Below are 21,319 nucleotides of genomic sequence, written 5' to 3'. Positions count from 1 at the left end.
TAACGCTTACTTCGATTTCCTCTGTACGAAGAACTAACGCGTTCCCGATGCGTATCCTAAGGGCGATCGTTCAACTCCCTCTCACTTAACACATGTACCTATTCATATGTAAATACGTATGATGTCTCTCAGCGTCGTTAAATCTCGAATTAATGTAGGACTTTGATTCACAAGTATCGGACAGCCCGGTCGTTAAATACGATGCATATTAATAGCTGGCCGCTTCGATACGCGTTAATGCGCGACGCAAACAAAAACACGAATCAGAGTAATAAACGAGATGAAAAATGAGGGACGACCGTGCGTATATATCGTACACGTATAAACGACGCGCGTACGATCACTGAAAGCGAAAGGTGATATCAATAATGGACCTGGCTGTTCTGCACGTTCGTATCGTTATTTTCACGGTTAAGATTATCGACCGACCGAACCACCATATTCCTTCCAAGCTTTTAGCTCGATCTTCCGTCCGCCATCGTGCACGCGTTCTCATCTTTGAATAACGATAGTTATCTAGCGGACAACGAGACTACGTGATACCATCTGCAAGGAAAGAACAAAGGTAGATGAAAGAGTAATCAAGACGTATCGGATAGGCGTAATTCCTGACCACGTTTGAAATACTCACTCGGAATGGATGGAACATGGATAACGCCAGATGGATGATAATACGAAACCACGACAAATGGTCTTTATTTTCTTCTTAGAATGAAAGATGGATGCATGGCGGAGAATTTATGGAGAAATTTGTAGAATTTTAAGCATTGGAATTCTTTCTAGTCTTGGAAACGGTTAGTTAAATTTTTTCCAGTCGCTACACTTCCTTATTTCCTTCTTGTTTGAATGTTGGAAGCGCTTGGTCCAAGTTTCCTTTTCGTCTAAGTTTCGAAAGAGATTAGTCGGACCTTTTTGCATCGTTTGAATTTTCTCGATTCGTCTTGTGCGATTGGCAGAGATTACATTTTCTAGTCGTTAGATTCTTTTGGTTTTCTCCTTTATTTTTCGACGATTGGAAAGCGTTAGTAGGAGGTGTAAACGCAAACAAGGCTTGGCAGTTAATTATAAATATTAAGAACGGCCATGAAATTATCACACAATACGATATCAAGTTCACGTTCGTTATCGCGTGCATATTTTAGAGCGTAGAACCAAGTTACGTTGTCCTGTACCGTGCAATTAATTCTCAAGTGGTAGGATGAAATATACGCTCCTTTCACAACTGGTAGATCCAATTTAACTTCGATCGAGCGAACGATTTCAAACCCACATTGTATAAACAAAGCTACATCGGTAATATGCGTATTAATTTCTAACAAATTCAGTTTTCAGTTCAGAATTCAGTTCACTTTTCAGAATTAACACGAAATGCTCACGAGTAAGAAACATAGAATCGATCCTGTTTGTTTTCGATACGTTCTTCTATACGTCATTCGTTTATTATAACTTACACGGTTGTTGGAGATAAACTGGAAATAGACTTACACGGACGTTATATTAATTTCTTAAAAGATCCTCAAATCTGTGTAAGAAACGTTATCGGTAAAAGATATAGGATCTATTCTTATTTATACTATCTTTGCTTATTCAATTTAGTTTCCCTAAAAATTGCCCATCTTCACAAAATTCTTTCCCATCAAAAAATTCTCTTTCTTAAAAAATTACGTTCGAAAGGATACACATACGCAAAGCACCAAATACAGGGAAATTCTATAGCAGTAAAGCAACGACACCCCAAAAGGAACAACGTACAGAAATACAAGCGTCGTAACCGCAGCCTACCGGCATAGATCAATTCCAACGACTGTTCCTTCCGACAAGAAGGAAACCAGCCAGACCAACGGTCTTTGAACCTATAACGTTTGTAACAACAAGAGTAATGTGTTTGTCTTTGACACAGAGCTGCTGTTTAGTTATTGTCTTTGAAACGACGACTTCTTTCTAGTTACGTGGCATTTTCTGTCGAGTCGAAAGTTACTGATCCTGACTAGTTCAATGAACAATCATCGTTCAATCATTGTAAATGGCGAACGACTACCGCCTCCGGGTCTGATCAGAGTGACCACGGAAAATGTACACGAGACCAGTTCATGGCCTGTTATGTATTGTGTTATGAACTATCGAATGCAAGAGTAGAGTCTAGACTCGATCGTGGATTTTAAACGTTATTTATCTACAGTTTGCTGTTTACGTAAATTTACTGGGTAATTTAAATCAGTTTTCTGGCCAAAAATTTAAGATTCGTAGAGTTCGCGTAAAGGATCGACTCACGCGTGACAGCAACGTGGTATCACCGACATTTGGCCTGCAAAGAAACGCTATGAAGAAAAGCGGCGTTCCAAAATTATGGCAAAATTTGGATGCAAAAATATAACGTCGACGAAAATTTCGTCTATAAAATGAAATTTTGTAGATTAACGTGTTATTTAACTACGCCGAAACAGAATTTAACGACGTTCAACATATTAATTCCGTTTCTTATCACGGTAACACGTGTTACGAATATTTCTTCAAGCGTCGTTAACCAGTCTCCGTGAGACTGTCACGTCATTTGTTGCCGGTTGCGTAACGCTAGGCCGTGAGCATTGCGGCTTCGTCGATGTCCACGAGGAATAAGCAAATTTGCAACGTAATTGAAAACGTAAAAAAGAAATAAGATAAAATGGCGGACGGGACGTAGTACAATTAGCAGTAATCAAAAGTCACGAATCGCCGGAGCTCAACGAAAAAACTTGTTCGCCACATCGTGCCGTGGCTCATAAATAATTTTATACGCTCCTAATGAGGACCACCAAAGCTTATAACGAATTCACAATCAACAAGTTTATTCGAGTTTAACGAATTGCACCGCGGTCTTCTCGATTCTCTTCTCTCTTCCCTTTCATTTTTAATTCGATAGGACCGCCTTATACAACGAAAATTCCTCGATCGTGCAGAAAAATCTGATAAAAAGAGAGCATTAAACGCAAGCTCGAATAGGTTGCTTCAAACAGGGACAAGCTGAACTCGATCAGATAGCGAGACAATTAACCAATTACTATAATTAAGACACACGCCTCCACTTAGCATTTGTTCGATCCGAGCTCGCTCGTTGAATTTGCATTCGAATCGACTTCGGGCCACAGTTCCTCGTTCCTTTTCTGCCTGGCCCCTTCTGGGAGGTTGAATTGATTTTTCTCTTAACTGATCCGGCCCCGTAACAAACACCGGTCCACGCTCCGCTACCTTTTATTCGTTTGTTAACACACTGCGTACTGCCCACGGGATATCTTCGCGTATTAAGTAAATCGAATTCACCGGGGTTGGATCATGAAATATTTTATGTCCGAGTTTTATTACAATTGTGTATCGGAGCTGTGATAAATAAAATAATCGGCGTATTACTTCTATCGTAAGGATTTTACAGTTGGTTCTCAATGCGATAATTGTAAGCAAACGCGAGTACCGAATATCGGGAGCAGGGTGTGAAAAATATTTCGAGAAAAGAAACAAATATTGTTCGGTTTGGATAATTAAGATTTAATCGTTAAATTGTTAAGATTAGTGTCAAATTGTGGAAATTGATGATCAAGCACCGATAACTAGCCAGCAAAATAAATAAAATATTTTAACGAAATTTTGCGTTTGCAAAGAAAAGGAGAAGATATAATTAGAGAAGATCAGAACGAAAAATCCAAAGCGCGAAGAAGATGAAACGAGATTAAATCCACGAAATTACTTAGCATTAAGAAACTGTACCTTTGTAAAAGTAAACTAAAGATTAACTTTCAAATTAATTTTGTCAAATTGATAAATTGGTAAATTTTTGGTTTTCAAGCATCGTTTCCCTTTTGCTGACTCACAAATTTTCCTGTTATTCCGCTAACCAAGACCTATGAATAAACGAATAAAATTTTCTAGAACAGAACCGATGATAAATTAATTACACCGTGACAGCGTCCAATTACGATACGAATCACGGGTTTACCTTACTATTCAGTGACTGGGTGGTAATCGATGCGCTTTCTTCAAGCACAAATACGATCGTAAATCCTTCGATATTTCTACAAATCACAGCGAGATGCTACTTCTCTGGGTCGTTTTGCTTTTCGAGCTGGAATACTGTTGGAACGGTGAAAGTATCGTAATGATATAAGTTACGCGAGTTGTTTTTTTTTAAAGCGATAAGTCGTTAAATCCCACGTGTTTGCATTGAATTATATACACGTAGCAACGAATCTCGTTAGATTTGTTGCTGCTAGATTTGATTCATTTGCTTCTGCATACCGATTAAAGCTAAAACTGTGTCTGGCCTTAAATGATTTCGCTTATCAAGGAGCACCTTCACTTAAATTTACTAGGAAAACTTTCTTAAACTTTCTAAAACTCTTTAATTACTTGTCGAAATACTCCAAAGACTCCAAAGCAGAATTCAATCGCAGATGGGTGTACTTATAGGACGTTTCGTTTGTTTCGTTCCCTTTGTTCGTTGTTAGAACTTTTCTTACTTGCTATTTTCAAGACTATCGCGGTAAATAATTTGATTATTCGTAATTAGAACACTTAAGAATCAATATCTTTTAGTCGTTCAATTTTTGAGGAATTTATTCGAGATTTATCGATAACCAGCTCCCGTTTAAGAAGAAATTAATTTTCGTTCAATGACCTTTCTTCCAAGAAACGTTTAAAGTAACTCTCGTTTCCAATTTCTGTTTCAACCAACGCTAATTTTAGCGTAATTTCCACTAATTTACGTTACGATTAATTAAATTAAATCTTATCCTTCCGAACGAGAATTACTTACGATCCATAAATCGCTCGATTCCTCGTTACGTGCAAATACTCTCGTTGAGCAAAACTAGTTATCTGACAAAAGAGTCTTCCATAACCTACGGCAACCTCGAGAATCTACAATTCACCTCTCTGCTTAAACCGATCAATCCTAAAGAGTACCCCACGAGCCTCGAACGAGATACAAACGCAGCATCATTCCCTCTTATCTCGCCGCTATTAACGCCAACTCAAAAAGAAGACGAAAACACGTTCTCAGGGCGCATTAGCATAGTTCTCACACGAGGCATCGTTCCGTCCGCATCGGTCACGCGTCCACGCAATAAATCGCGTAATTGGTCGCGGCTGAGGGCAGAATCGATCGAGGTGGTCGATCCACGTTCTCAAGATGCTTGGATCCCTATGGCAGGTGTGCCAGCCACTCCGGCGATATTAAATAATTCAGGCATATAGGGACCTGTATAAGGCGCGTAATACGATTAACCGCGTCACCGTAGGATCCCTTGTAGCGACGCTGTCGCGGCGACGGGGGGTCGCCTAGCATTAGATCCATGATCTATGGTCGAGGCTCGTTTACAGCGTTCGTTATGTTGTCCGTATGATTTACGGCTCCTTGGATGCGTTTAACGCGCGGCACTGGTTACACAGTCGCGCGTGAGCATCACCATTAAGCGTCGCAAACGCGACAACGTGTCCTCCTCTCGTCGCTTACCATCATGATCAGCTTGTACGTAAGGAAAAGGGGAACGTCTCCGAAGTCCACTTCAACAGGCAACCTTTTCTCCTATCGTTAGATATCTATCGTAAGATGGATTCTCGTGGAAAGAATTTTTTTTCTTTGGTTGGACTAGTTTGCTCCGCGAACTGCTGTACTTTTACCTCGTGGCGTTGAACGTGGAGTAGAACGTTTCTTCGTTCGACCAGCGATTCTCGCTTGATTCGATCGTATTTTTATATCGTGATCTTCGATCTCGATGATAACGTTCAGTTAGTTACGCAGTGGTGATTGTGTAGTATTTGGACGTAGATTCCAACGGAATAGATTTATCCATATTGGTAAAATTTTTCTTTTCGGTCGATACGTTTACTTCGTAGCCTTCGTTGATTAGAATCGCAATATGTCGAATCTGAATATACGTAGATTTTAACGGAATCTACTTATTCACTGGTAAGATTCTTTTTTATTCGACTAGCTTGGTAATGCTCGGTGAACTGGTGTACTTTTACCCCGTAGCCTTAGTTGATCACGATCGCGATACGTCGAATCTTAAATCTGTTTCTGCTACATGGTAGGACTTTTTGCTTTTTTTCTTGATTCGCAATGGTTGGTGAACTGCTGTACTTTTACCCCGTGGCCTTCGATATCGACAGCGATATGTGGGTTGAACTTCATATCCAGTGGTATCTTATTGTAACTCGCATAGTTGTATAAGGTCACATTGGATACCGATCGCCGGAACGAACCGACCTTTCGTAACGGCTGAATTGTCTACGTCGTTTTCGTGGCCTGCATTCATGGACCGTTAAATGCGACGGATCGAATAAATTTAGAGCTTTTACCGTGAGCGAAGATTCCGTGATTCGAATCTACGGTTCATCGGAATCTTTTCAATAGAGATCGGAGTCTCGTGGAACGAGCAAACGACGACGAAAATTATATCCCGCAGATATTTACGCGGATATTTGTTTTACGTTTACCCACTACCTACGGTTTCTCCCCTCGCGCACTCTTCGTTCGCGTTACAGCGTCGATCACTCGACTCTTTTCCGCGCCTCTAACGCTCGATCGCTCGTTATAAATGTAACGTTATACAACAAGTTCGTAACTTACAAAGTCGAATAACTTTCACCAACTTCTTCGAACAACACGTAAACCCACCTCGTACGAGACCACCCGCAACATCTTATTAAATCAACCCTAATCCCTAGATCGATCGTCGTAAACGTAGTTGCTGGTGCGTAACAACGCGAAGTTCATTTGCGTAATTCGCTTCGCCCGCGTACTAAATCCCTCTTCCCGTCGCCAAACTAATCGCCAACCAAGCAGCCAACGACTCTACCCACGCCGTGAACTCTCAAAGTTTCCTGTTGAACTGTACCATAACTGGACCAGCGGGGTATAAATCACGGGGCGAGCTGGTTCGGATCGTTGCAACGGTAGAGCGACAAAAAATCACGGTTGGTCGGGAAGTCTGGGAGAACGCGTGGCACTTTCCTGAATCACACTTATCAGCACGGTCGATGAGTGGTTACGTCTTAATAAGGAGGCTAGGGAACCGATGCTGCGCGAATTCATCGCCTCGCCACGGCTCGTTATTAATGGCCCCGGTCTTGTTAGCGATTTTCGCAGGGGCGCCCGGCTGCCACAGAGGAAAAAGATACGCCAGTGATATATTAATTTATTAACTAGTTTATTTATACGGCTAAAGAGGCCCTGTACACGGGGCCGCGATGGGCCCCTGGGGATGCAGAACCCGGCCATAACTCAATTCACGGATCGTCCGGTCCCCGTTGGCAGTTTTCTACGCTAAACTACTGCCGCTACGTCGATCGTATCTCGTCGCGCTGCACGCGTTCGCTAGCCTCCGTCGCTAGGTTAGCCCCATCGTCCGATTGTATCCAATAACGGCGTACCGGTGGCTCGTAAATGGAAATTTGTCTCCGGGCTTTCCTTGCCTCCTGCCTTTTATCGTCACTGGTTCATCGAACATGGTCTTTGAACTCGTGTATAGGGTGTCTCGTAACTGATGGTATATACAGTTGCAATTCGATCTTTATCGGATAAGACTTTTATCGACGTAATTTCGAGATTTTTCTGATCATAACAAGACCAAACGCGATATAATTTGTTTCCTTAGTGACGTTAAGTTATTTCCTTTCGGCTTATATTACGTCGTGTCTGGTCTCGCTTTAATCAGAAAAATCTCACAAATATGTTGGTAGAAGTTTAATTAAAAAAGAAAATCAAAAATACAAAATTTTCGTCGCTGCTTTGTGGTTAATTACATAGTACTTTTCATGGACGATTGAATTCGGATCAGGTTACGCTACGCAGCCATCGAACTTCACGGTGTGTCAAAGGAGACGTTAGAGTCCCTTGGGGGGATCTCCCAGTAGCGGAGACGACGTCCGATCAATTATAGAGAAAATATAGCAGTTCTCTTCTCTCTGTATATGCTTACGCATATAGTCTCGACAATGTTCGTATACTTGCTGGAAACATAAATTAAGACGACGCTTGGTAGACAAATTGTATATTTAGTATCAAATTTCTCAAAAGTGAAACCTCGTATGAAAAGATTGTATCTTTTCTGTCTAAGATTTTATTTTTTCATATACATGAGAGAAAGATAGAGAGAGAGAGAGAGAGAGACATACTCTTAACAGTTATACTACCAAATACAGGACACCATGTATATTAGATTATATACGCGTACATAATGATACATACTGCACAGATTCTCTATTTGTGGCTAGCAGTATCGGTGTACTTGGCAATTCACGTGGTGCACACAAGCGGTTGATGCGAATTCGTGTTAGTCCGTTGACATGTGCAAATAATACGGAGAACATGATACGAGATATAGCGCGGCCACGACCAGACCGAATCTGATTCGAGCAATTGCTGTTATTACGATTGCGATCGAAACCATTAGGGTCAATGCTGGAACTGCTGCAGGTGTAACTGCAGTGGTAGCTTTAGATTGCGAGGATGGAACTTTAAATTGCCATGTGGCTAGCGAGTTTGGAAGATAATATAGGAGGAAAAGAAAATGTCTACCACGTCTTTCTGATATCGATAAGACGAAGATGTTTCGATAACCAATGATCCTTGAAACAAGTCGAAATAAAAGTTTTTTTAGTTCGTTATTTAGACATCAGCCACGAAAAGAGACAAGACTGGAAAATCAAAAGCTTCAATTCTTATTTTTCTCTGATGAGTCGTTTTTTCGAAGGCAATGATTTTTAACGTTTCAACCTCTGTGCGACCAAGCAAAACAAAAACATATCAATAAAAAGACGTTTCATTGAAAAAGGAAAGAGTACGCGTCGATAAGTTTCGTAACCAAGCTTGTAAGGTCGGAAGGGATAAAATTCGCCGTCTATTTATCAGTTCCACTTGGAAATTCAATAGAATCTTACGAAGAAACAATTTTTATCGTCCCAATCCTCCCTTTCTCCCAAAACATCGCTAAATTTCCGACCAGATGATACACTCATTAGTGAAATTAACATTCAAGGACCATCGGATAAGGACCACTCCGACACGCCTCAGTTCGAAATCATCGTACCGATCTAAATCCACGATCAACCCGTTCTTCGAGCAGGTCTGGACCATCCCAGATGAGATACCCATTAACCGGGCCAATTAATCCAAATTTCTCGAAAAAGAGGCTCGAAGCGGTCATCTGGAAGGCTTCTGCCCGGGGTAAAAGCGTCCTCGAGGATATTTATGAACGGCCCGGTTATCTGGGCCTGTTCTAAATTCATCCTCGTGGTTATCTAAACAGAGACCGGATCATAATTTACGTTCGAGCGAACATCGGCTTCGGCGGAAACGAAGAGGGGAGGGACAGGAAGATGCCAGGTTGCTGGACACCGGCAATGGTAATTTCCACCGCCCGACTATAAATTCTTGGCCACGATTCGCCGCGGTTGGTACCTGCGTATCGTCCACTCTAGTTACGTCCGCGAGCCGAAGATACGCAGGGTTTGCTCGCGTTCGATCCGCCTGCACCGGTCGTTCTCCGACCTATCGAACAAATTAGCGGCGAGATAAAGTCGACAGAGACGGATCGTCGTGCGCGCGATACAATTATCCGCGGAACTCGATCCGCTGCCTGAACTTCCTCCGAACGATTCTTCGAATTGTGTCCTTGTTTCTCTGGTAATTCAACGTGTGGTTTATATCGAACGGCTTTGCGAATCGATTGGGAACGGTCGCAGCCTGCTTTTTGGTTTTACGACAGGTTTTTGGTAGTTTCGTTTCTTTAAGGCTACAGTCTGTTCTTGTTCGGTCTTCTTTCGCGGAACGAAATGTGATTTCTTCACGCTTTTGCAGGAAGGTACGATACGTTAAAATTTTTCAAGTTTTATGAAAAATCGATAAATTTATCGTTCAGTTAGTTGATAACTAATTAAACGTCGCATATATGCAACATCCATCGTGGAAGTTCGGCAAACGAACACGGTATAAACGGGCGGATATCGTTCCTTCTTTCCTTCACTTCTTACTCAAGTATCAATATCTCTTGCACGTCGTTGTAACTCGTCCCCAAATTTTCGTCCAATTACACGCAGAAAAACACTACCATTCCCCCTACAAACTTCGTTCGAAACTTCCTCTCTCTCGGAGATGATCGTTTCGTATCAGTTTCATACCGGGGACCAGAAAATTGCAGAAACATCGACGGATACTCGGAGAGTCATTAAGAAGCAGGACCCCTAAAAAGGTCTCGAGCTGCGAATTTAGATACTATGTTCTCCTAATGACCGTGAAACCTATAAATTCGGGCACCCACGTGGCACGAGAATTCCATTCGTATCGTTAAACAGGGAGAGATGAAGACCGAATCGAAACAGAAATATAAAAAGGGGACGTTAAAAGAAAAGAAACGAACTCCTCTCGTTATATCGTGCATCGATATTCCGTCGTTGGAGTTTCCTCCAACCGGTCGAGTCACTTGCTCGACACGCGAATATCCCACGCGTGTATGAATCCAGTATCTGATCGATTCGGGTGCGAGTTGTCATCGAGCGAATGTAACACAGTCAAAACCATCCAGTCGACAATCTAACAGCCACAGAATCTTCCTTTAGGTAATAATTTATCGCATCGATCGTGTGGTTATTAGCGACAATCGCGTCCTGCAACAATTTTTTCGCTACGTTAATCTTTTCTCGTACAAAACGTTCAATTTATAAAGTTTGTAATATATTTTGTATTTTGAACGCTCTCATTTTAGTAAATCGTCGATAACAATTATCGATTGTCGACGTCGATTTAATACACGTGGGAGCAATTGCTGAAGGAAACATTCTTCGTTTAATTTGCATATCCCAATTGATAAATCTTAGGACAGCTTGCTCTACGAGTGGAAAATATTACAGGCGAATTACGTCAACAATTTTCATCCAAGCTGTTGATCGATGAGAATACGTCTTTGTACACGGTTCGTATTACGTAGACTAATATCATACTCGTTTTCGTAAAACAATTTCTAGAAATTTTTGCTCCCCGTACTAAATTATCACCTCGAGATCGTGCAAAACTTTGCGTTCGTTCTCTTTTCCAATGTCTCCACTCCATTAGCATCCTTTGTACAAGACCGGCACGCGTGCAAATACCTATTAACGAGGGTGTATATCCTCTCGTTTTTCCCCTTTTTCTTTATTTCTTTATTTTCCAACATACCACGATCGAAGCACGCGGTTTTATCCGCGAAGCAGAGCATCCTCCGTCTGGAAACGCGCTCACCGCTCTTTTTCTACCATACCGGTTTTCCAGTTGTTCGTCGTGGTTGCACAGTTTCGCAGCACAAACCTCGTATCTTCGACTCGCGCGTAATTTAATCCGCGAGCAACGCGCAGGCCTCTCGATTACGAGAGCTGGGAAATTTCCTTAATCGACTTCGTCATCCGGATCCGCGCGAACTCGTGCTCCGGAGGATCCACGGCACCTGCGCGCCTACAGGTTCTTCTAATAAGTCCGTCTCGACGATTAAACGGCGGATACAGGCGATTTTTCAACGTCGGTGACTGTTTGAAGTTCCTGTTGAGCTTCTTCTTATCGCGAATATTTGCGTGTTTCACGAGGAAGACTAAGATTCCAAGATGATTACATCGACGAGAGAGATTCAACTGTGTTTAGTGGATAAAGCGAATAAATATACAACATGGAATTACTTACTGGTTTGTAATTAAATTGCAAACGAAGAAGAGCGTCGTTGGAGATATTTTTGTGATTGAGTAGCTTCCGAGATTTTTATGTAAAGTGCTGTCCATAGATTTAATGACATTCGAGAAAATTGAAGAGAATATGAAAGTTAAAGGGGAGGTAAACAGTCTGATAAGAATTGTTGACGACGTAAACTACATGTTGCATCTTAGAAAAGAGTTAATTTGCAAACATTACGACTAAACATTGTGACTAATAATCGCAAGAGAATAAAGTGTTTTGTAAAAATGTTTAGGACACTATTTTTCTTCCTATTTGTCTCGACGATTAACTTATTTAAATTTACAAGGAACATTACTATTTAAGAGAACGAATATCGTAAATGTGCTTGATGCGTTTAACACGCGTATTACAATACGATTCGGATTAAAAGTGGATATATCAACGAAATAAAAATTTACACGTTAACGTTGGCTGCTCTGGTGATTTATGCAATGCGGACAATGCACTGTACATCTAACAATATGTTACATATGCTATACGTTATGTAGGAAATTCTTGTATTTCACACACCTACTAGTCGAGTAGACAAACTCGTTGGAACATCTTTCATCTGCGTGTTCTTGCGTTAGCTTCATTCAGTTTTGCATCGAGTTCTGTAACATTCTTTAACGTGAGGTGGTATCCAAATGACACGCGAATGATAGGTGAACAAATCCAAAACAGCGTTAATACGCCGAGGCACAAAAACATGAGTCACTCCCGATTCGAATCGTTCTATGACTCACGTGCCGCTACAAACGCAAATTGATTCCATCTTAGAACTCGAAACCTATCACGAACATCGGATTTACCGTTCCATTCCTCGGCATAAAGTCATCGCGAACAACGTCTCCGTCTGGACAAGAGAACAGCCAAAGCTTGATTTACACCGGTGATCCTCGGAGATCTCACTCACGACTCAGTTACAATCCATTGAAATACCATCCGATGCTCTTCAAACAAGCGGCAGCATTCGCGCTTCGAAACGTCCGATAACATTTCCAACGAGATCGTAACCGGATCGTGACCGTGTCGTTGTTCGATCGCCGTTGTAAATCAGCTCCAAATGATCGTGTAAACTCCGCGATCGCTTCGCTTCGCGCTCCTCTCGATACGTTTCGTTGAATCCATGTCCGCTAACGAGCATCCAGATGACGTATCGCGCGTACGAATCGAAGTCTTTTGGAAATTTATTTGCTGCTCGAGGACCATCAGAGGTGTCACTTGCAACTAATTTCTTAACACTGTGCGAGAGAATTTTATTTGGAAATAATTCTTTAAAGCGTAAAGTGACTTTTCAAAGATATACAAGAAAGATCGTACAGCTTTTCCAAAATTTTACTTTCTTTTCTGTAATGTTCCCTTTATCGCGAGTCATGCACCAAGAATTTCCGTAAAACTGTAATTTCCATAAAAATGAAACGCTACGAAATTCCACTGCAGAGTTATCCTACGTCAAGATAATCAAGAGTGGTTTTATTAAGACGCGACGACACCCAACATACTGCATGCGATCAAACGTAATATTGAAGCAGAAGCCAAGGGATAAGATAGTCAAGCGATGTAACAAGATTTATGTAATCGCATCGCTTGCAATCAGCCTTGAGGGCTCAATTGATTTCAGACGGGCTATAGGTAGGTGTTTGCGAAGAACGTCAAGTGTGGGCCAGTCCAGTTATTTGAGACGGATAAGGGGACCAAGCAGAATGAAAAAAAAAAAAAAAAAATTGCGAGGGGATAGGTGTTGGAAAGGGCGTGAAGGTAGAAGGCTTTCCATTGGGTTCAGCAGAAATTGATAAGACGACGCATTAACTCGTGACGCTGCTCGCTGACGTTATCCGAAGGCAGAGGATACACTCGGCTTGTTCTGACAAGAATATCATCCTTTTTCTCCTTTGCCCCTTCTTCGTTCTCCACCTTGCTTTTCACTCGACTCTTCTTTTTCTTTTTTTCATTTTCTCGCCAGTGTGCGGTCCAGATTACTTTGTCACGCGAGAAATAAAATTAGCACCGCTCTGGGCCGTATGTACGCGGATTTATAGGCCAATAGGGCCGATATTATCGTCAGATAAGCTCAACCGAGATACTTGGCAATTTTTAAGGAGTCACAGGACCGGCGCGGCTGAGACAAATGCATGGATACGATTTCGTTTTTGGTTTCGGTGTTTCCTGCAGAGCGATCGACGTTTATCGCGCTTCTCACTGCTTTCCGCGAACTCGTTGCTTCGAATATTGGCGAGCTTTTCAAGTGCTTATAAGTGGAAGAGCATCGCGATCGAATATGGTAGATCTTTGCGATTCTACGTATCTTGGATAATTTGTTCAATGTCGCGCGAAGCTTTCTCTTCGATCTTTATCGAATTTAGTAGTTTTGTGAAATTTTATGGATTCGTGTGTTTTTAACGCTACAACTATCGACGACCAAGATATAAAACCAGTAACTTATTTTAACGGAAAGCAACAATTGATATCTGTCACTGGTGTATCAAAAACAAAGAGTATATATTCTGTCTGCATATTGTTAACACTGTTATAAAACATTGCGAGGACAAGAAAAGTATGAAACAAGACAAATGAAAAAGATCGTTTAGTTCAAACGGTGACCGAATGAGTCGGTAGAGTGAACCACTATAGTGGCGCGTCGTACCTAAGAAGTTAAAGTCATTGGTTCATAAATTACAAGCTGTATTCGTCGAGTAAAAGATAATATTCATCGATCGCGTTATTTTGAATAGAAATATTTGCCAATCTCGCGAATCCGCTATTTATCCATCTACTGTTTTCATACCAATATCACTTAGCAATTCTGATTCCAACTTGATGAATTTGCTATGAATACCAAATTTGACGCTACGTTATACTACGCTACGTTGCCTAAAACTTCGGGACACGACAGAACCGAAGAAGATTCGTTAGAAGCCGCTCTCGAAGATCAGCCGGCCCGTGTCGATAAATCCTACTGGATTGACTTCCAAATACCTACACGGCTGAGCATAAGTAGGTAGTCAAAACGAGGCTGGGAAGAAGAACAAACCGTGGAATACAAAAATAACGACGCATCGTTAGAGCGGAACGACCAACAGGGAATTTCACGAGGTGGCTTTTTGTGCGACCCACGGGCCGCTCGAATCTCGACAAAGATATTCCTGGAACGCGTTGATCTTCTTAACATCGAGTTCCGAGCGAAAGTCGTGCTGGATGTGTAATTAAGAGTATCGGTTTTCGTCGATCGAATTAATAATAGATAATATTCCGGCGCAGCGAGTATCCCGCGTAATGGATCTCTTAATTACGTCGTTTTGTTCGGCCGATTAGGTGTCCGATCCGCCCACGACGCTGCCCGAATTCGACGCGGCATGGCACCGCGCTCGCGTGTAGAATCCTAATTTATGAAAATATATTCACCCGCGAATCGGGTCGCAGCAGGCCTGCCGTGTTTTCGATTAATTCTACGTGTCGCTAACTCGCCACTGCGATCGTCCATCGGACCGAAATCGACCGTTTCCACTAACAGCGAACGTGGATCTGACTATTTATGATCGCGATCGAATCTTGCGTGCTCGATGCGAAATTTGCAATCGTTTCTTTTCACTTCTTATCTTTGAACGCGAGATTCCTTTAATTTGGTAGCTTGAGCGTCGAATTCATTACGTTAACTTTCTTCCTTCTTTTTTGGCAAATTTTTGGGTTGTTCCATACGCTTTTCTAGAGAAATCTTATTGCGACTATTACGACGAGATTATAAACGACGTTGTAGACGAAAGAATTTGAAATATCCAACAAGGTAAAAGTATTAAACGTCTTATACTTTGTGAACGAATATCTAGATGCTTTGTTACTTAATATCGTTTATGTTATCGCAATTGAAATCGCAGTGTGCATAGATTAATGCCGTAAATTTCATCGAAATATTCAGAGCGAAAATAAAGTTATAGATTTTTATATGTGGCTGTCGTCGTCACCGGACAGTTTATTGCGCGACAGGGTAGTAGCGGAGATTTCGACGCTCGCATAAGACAGCACGCCACGATGCCCAAGAAACGATCGCATTCTCTGTGCACTTATAGGCAGAACATGCATAGCGTTGTCAAGCGAGAGGTAAGTTTCTGCGAGGAATTAACACGACAAATTGAAAATAAAGAATTTGTTTAAATATGTTTAACTGAAACAAACAATCGATCGATTTTAAACTAAAATTTCTACGATGCATAGCCAACTACGTTAACGAGGAGACTTAAACGAAAATATTTGGGACAAAGGTTGCTTTCTTTCTATCTGTCTGTACTGTCTAGCCATTGTCCATAAAAAATATTTATTAAGCGGGCTATTGCGCAAAGATTCGATAACTTTTGATTCAGCTTCGTCATAGGAAGTGGGTTGAAACGACGAAGAAAATTTGTTTTACTCGTCCCTATCGTTACTCGAGCGTTAGTAGGACTCGAAGCTACAACGTTACAAGTTCAAGCGCGCGTCGTGTTTTCACGAAACGTGTTAATCGCGCGTTTAATTCGAACGCACGTACTCCTACGTGCACGGATTATATCGGGCGCATAATGTGAACGTTTTAAGAGCCGGCAAATATCTCGGCCGCATATATTGCCGTACTTAGCGTTCAACATGTTGAGCGGCCCCGTTAATTTCACTAATTAAGTTAGCAACCGTCCGACCGATCTCCCCTCCGTCTTACGAGCGTTATTTATATTTTTCTTGCGTATTAATTCCACGTTTTCTTATTTTCTACGAGACTTCCTTCAGCGTGCAGCTGCTATTTGCGTTTCACCTTGTCTTTATTGGCTCGCTTTTAATACGTTAACGTCCTTTTTCTCGTTTCACGTACACCCCCGTTCATAAGTATCAAGGCATTTATGAAAAAATAAGAAATTATCAGGAAACTATTAGGTTACCATTAGCGCTTTTATCACCATTTTCTTGCTATTTGTTGTTATTTTCTTTCACGTTACCAAACATTTCACGAGTCAGTTTTCCTGTAATGTATTATACTTTACGTGTACTTGTCGTTATTCGATCGCATCTGCCAACCATTTCATAAAGCAAAATAGGCTTATGTGCGGTTTCGTTCGAAAAATTGTTTCGATCGAAATTGTTCTAACGAGGTTGAGATCAAGCAACTGCATAGATACTAATAATTGTATAAAATACGAAAATATTCCGTAAATAGTTTATTATCTTTTTCTGCAAATATAAAATTCTAACCAATTAATTATTCGTCTAATAATCAGCATCGACGATACTTATCTTCTTATCTACTCGCATCGTTAATACTTATGAACAGGAGTGTATCTGATTTTTTTATTTTTGGAACTCGCCACCCATGCTCATTTCCACGATTTTATATCTCGACCACGATCATTAGTTTTATGATGCAACGAGAGCTCCGTTGGCTCTTAATAAGTGTTTACCGATCTTACCGAGCTACGGAATTCATAACTCGTTAAAAGCGGAACGACGTAAGCGAACAACCGGATGAACAGTCAAGTTTTTGCACGCGAACCGGCGCGAGTATGTCATCCTCCTATGGGGTCTTTATCCCAGTGATCAGTGCGCGACAAGATCGTCCAGTCGCGTTTTTCAACGTGGAAGAAGTAATTGGAGAGTGTTTTAGATTTACCTCGGGTGAAAGGGTCATTTGGAATTGTAATTTTATGGACAAGGAAAACAGTTACGTTCCTGATCGTTTATCAAAGATTTAAGCTTTGTTCGGAGGACGTGACCAAGTTCGAAAGAAATCCAAAACTTTTTACCACAATCCATTCTCGAAATTGATTTACCACTGTCGATTAATCCACTTCATTTTCTAACAAGCCCGTACGATATATTACCTTTTTGTTGTTGAACAAGGAGTAAAAACGTGGACCGTTGAAACACGAAATGATCGGCCAAACGCGAAGATCGTTCTCCACGAAAGCGCTGATAAAATCGATTTCTATCAAGCGACGAGAAAATTCCGCGAAACTGCAGGATCGCCTTAAGACGAACCCTCGGTGGCGTATCCACGGAATTGAAGGCGCTCGTGGGTCCGATTGTATTCTCGTTCAATGGGAATACGCCACGTGACAAACTGCCCCGCGACCGGTCGTAAATCTCAAGAGTGAATTTTACTTTCTCGATTTTTCCCACGTTGAGGCTTAATCCGGCGCGTTAATCATGAGAAATCGCGGTGCGTGCACGCCTATCTGTTTCCTATGAACGCCGTCGGGACACGGTCAATGCAGCGGACCCGTCGTCTTACGGCCCCGTGCTTATGGTTTTTAATGCCGAGATGACAAATACGCCGTATTTAGCGATATTTATGCGAGCGGATCACGTCAGCTTCCGCTGACTGCTTTACCCGGATTATCTTGTCCCTGAGAAATATTGCTTTCGCCGTTTTGACGCTGCGCAGCCCACGGTAATCGTCCTGTCGCGTAATATTAAGTTACTTACAGCCTCGGAAATGAACAGAGGAAACTACGTGCGTGTGTTCCCTACGAGGCGTTGAAAAATTAATGAAGGGGAATTAGGAAGTTGTGTTTGTCAATTTTCACGAGAAACACTGACGATAAAACTGGCGTGGAATTTGATTGGATTTAAAGGACCATTGGCAAAAGTATACTCTTAGGAAAAGAGAAACCAGAATTTGAGGGAAACGGGACGTCCAGGAACGAAGCGGAAGAATCTAACTAGCGAGATTAGCGAAACGAAAGTGTCGCAACAAAGTGGATGGAAATACAACGCAAGTCCAGTTGTACGAACAAAATTGTACTCGATATAGCGAATTAAGCTACCGTGAATTTAATCTATTGGATTAAAGCGAATTTGGATTTCAGCGAACGACTAACGACACTCTGGTACGATATTTAACGTCCGTTTTGCAAAAATCTACGGTAATTGCGTACATTGAAAAAAAAAAGTCGGAAGAAGAACTGGAAACACTAATTCGAAGAAACAGAGATTCTCCTCTCTTTCACTTTTCAACGTACAGGCCACGTTTAAACGAACAACTCAAGCCGTACACCAAATCAGAGATCCTCGCGACAGCCATCAGCCTAACCACGGCGGCGGGCGCAGAGATCGAAACCTTTCCCACGTGTCCAGCTGAAATTTGTTAAGTTCGCGCGTGGGCGGCCATGGATGCATCCTGCGCGCCGCTTTTTCATACTTATTTTCTTTTTTCATCAAGAGAAGAGAAGAGAGGAGAAGAAAGAGAGAGAGAGAGAGAGAGAGAGAAGAGAGGGAGAGAGGAGGCCTCTGCACAAGGTTGCGCGTCGACGTTCCCTCTGCGGGCCAGGCATAAGTTATACGCGTATTATGCGGCTGCCGGGCAGCAGGCAGCATCACGAAACGGTAACACGAGAAACCGGACCCGCTTCTAACGCATACGGCCGCACGCTTGTGGGTGTAGCAGCCGTCTACCCCGTACTCGTGGCCGTTTCGTCGATTTCCACGCCGATAAAATCCACGCTACCGCGAGCCACCGTTTCTCTATCTCGTCCTGTCCTCTCCGCGAATATACGCCTAATCCTCGTAAAAATGTTCGCGATGCCGACCTCGGAACGGCTACCCGACGTCCACCAACAGCACCCATTACACGTCGCCTCCTTAATTTGGAGCTTTCAACCGTGGATTTCTGTCTCACTGCGGGAATCGTCGTTTCCGCGTGACCATTGTTATCGTGTCTCGTGAACTGCTGCCGAGACAGAGGATTGAGAGAATTGGGAGATAAAAGATGTTCCCGAGGTTGGAGATTTTCGAGTATGTTCGAGGTCGCTTCGTGAGATGGGAGGGCAGAGATGGGTTTTATGTCGCGAGGCGGAGTTACATTTCGTTGGTTCGTTAGAAGAGCGACGTATTTGAGATGCCGTCAGGCTTCAGATATCTGTAACAGTCGATTCCGGAAGCGAATTATTTTTTACGATGGCAAGACGCCGATCACGAAATAACGAATAACGTTGTCCGGCACGATACATAAGATATTTTGTGAAAGCTTTTCGAAGCTCGGAAGATATTGGCAAAGTTATAAAAAGAGAAGCTGCACTTAAGAGAAAAAGTTAATTAATTAAAAGAAGAAATGTCGCTAAATAGTTCGGTAATTTTCTATCTCGTATTAATTTCCAGCGAATCGGCGATGTTTATAGTTGGAATAGTTTAAGAAAGTTTGGCTATTTGTTAAAGGCGATAGGTCGATGATTTGTCTACGTCGAGGTTGAGAAGCGAAGAATAGAAAGATCAGACGAGAAGAAATAGAAACCTCTTTCTCATGCTATGTCACTCGAAGTCGTTTGTACATCTCACAAAAGGTGGTGGCAAACGTGTCGAGTCATCCGGTTTTCTAAAAAGACGGAAACAAATTACAATTATGCTCGAAGGAGAAAACTACATATTGCGGCGCGTTTGTGATAAAGAATTTCAAGTTTATGCCGCAGGATGTGCACCCATTGTAATTTATCTTCCCTATACAAGGAGCGCAGCGGGATTCGAGGTAAACTCGACATCGTAAAGAACGGAGAAACGTCGATTTAACAGGCATAAACTTATTTCGTCGTGGTTTCTCTGTTATATTAGCCTAAGAAAATTATATTAACCACATTGTTTGGATTATTTAGCCGACGAAAGATCAACGCGAATCGAATATGAAATAGTATCCTTGGAAAAGGATTGAATTAGAATAGTCGACAAAATGGAATTGCTATAGATCGTTTTCTTTGCTCACGTTAGATTCTTCGTAAATCTTGTAAAAACTGAAGAGACAGGAACAATCGAAAGAATATAACGATAGGAGAATTAAAAATAGCACAAGACTGTAGAAATACGAAAAACAGAATTTGATAAGAAAGAAATTTGGTAAGAAATTGAAAAAGTTGAAACTAACATTTAGAGAAGATTTATTGTAGAAAGAGATATGTCGTTGATTAATTAGTAAGTTCAGATCGTACGTATAGCTAGTCGTAAATTCTTAAGAACCTTTCAAAGATAATCTGACAAATCTAAAAATATTTCTCCGTTCGAGAAATTGAAATCTTTCCTCCAAACTTTCTTTATCGATGGGAACGTACAACTACGCGAAATCCACGTCGAATTCCAATAATTTCGTCGTGGGAACGTTCGACATCCGAAAGACTTATTAACGCGATTCCAATAGTGGATGATTAAGTGGCAGGTCTCGCGGTAAAATGTAAATTAACAGGTCCGCGATAGAGTTTGGAAATTCTTAATGAAAAGACCATTGGTAGGATAGAGTTCTAGCTGCCTAATAAAATAGGGGTTTGACATTATGGTCGTTTATCTTTTCTAGTTTATCTTTTTTAGTTTTGTAATTAATACGCGCGTGCACGCATACGGTTCGATCAAACGGCTTAACACCGACAATTGAAAATTATCAGAAGCAGCAGGCTTCTTTGGATAACGGCACTAAATTGATTTCTCAAGTTTCATTTATATGCGTTCCCGTGGAAACACTTTCCCATACGTATGCAGATGAACTGGAATCCCGATAGTGGAAATTAATGTTACGCCGAGTAGGGATTATTTCGTTGGAAATTAAAAGTCGTTCCTCGTCGTTTCTCCGGCCTAAAACAGTGGTCTCTCGTGGAATTGCGAAATTTCACACGA

The 21,319-nt window shown here is 41.7% G+C and overlaps 1 protein-coding gene across 6 annotated transcripts in view; it reads right to left on the bottom strand.

Moving 5' to 3' along the window:
- The window catches only part of LOC122567549 (protein Wnt-7b), a 108,547-nt gene that overhangs the window by 20,997 nt on the left and 66,231 nt on the right, over positions 1 to 21,319 (bottom strand). Inside the window, exon 1 of one of the 6 annotated variants that reach the window (XM_043726217.1) lies at positions 11,186 to 11,923. The exons of the other annotated variants lie outside the window; for them this stretch is intronic. Within the exon in view, the coding sequence (XP_043582152.1) occupies positions 11,186 to 11,225 (40 nt within the window). The 5' untranslated portion in view covers positions 11,226 to 11,923. Of the gene's footprint in view, positions 1 to 11,185; positions 11,924 to 21,319 lie in introns of those variants that run through there. 6 annotated transcript variants of the gene reach the window in all.

This window comes from Bombus pyrosoma, linkage group LG5, assembly GCF_014825855.1.
Source record: "Bombus pyrosoma isolate SC7728 linkage group LG5, ASM1482585v1, whole genome shotgun sequence".
Lineage (NCBI taxonomy): Eukaryota > Metazoa > Arthropoda > Insecta > Hymenoptera > Apidae > Bombus > Bombus pyrosoma.
The sequence above is the reverse complement of the archived record's forward strand: the minus strand, read 5'-3'. Positions and strand labels throughout refer to the sequence as shown.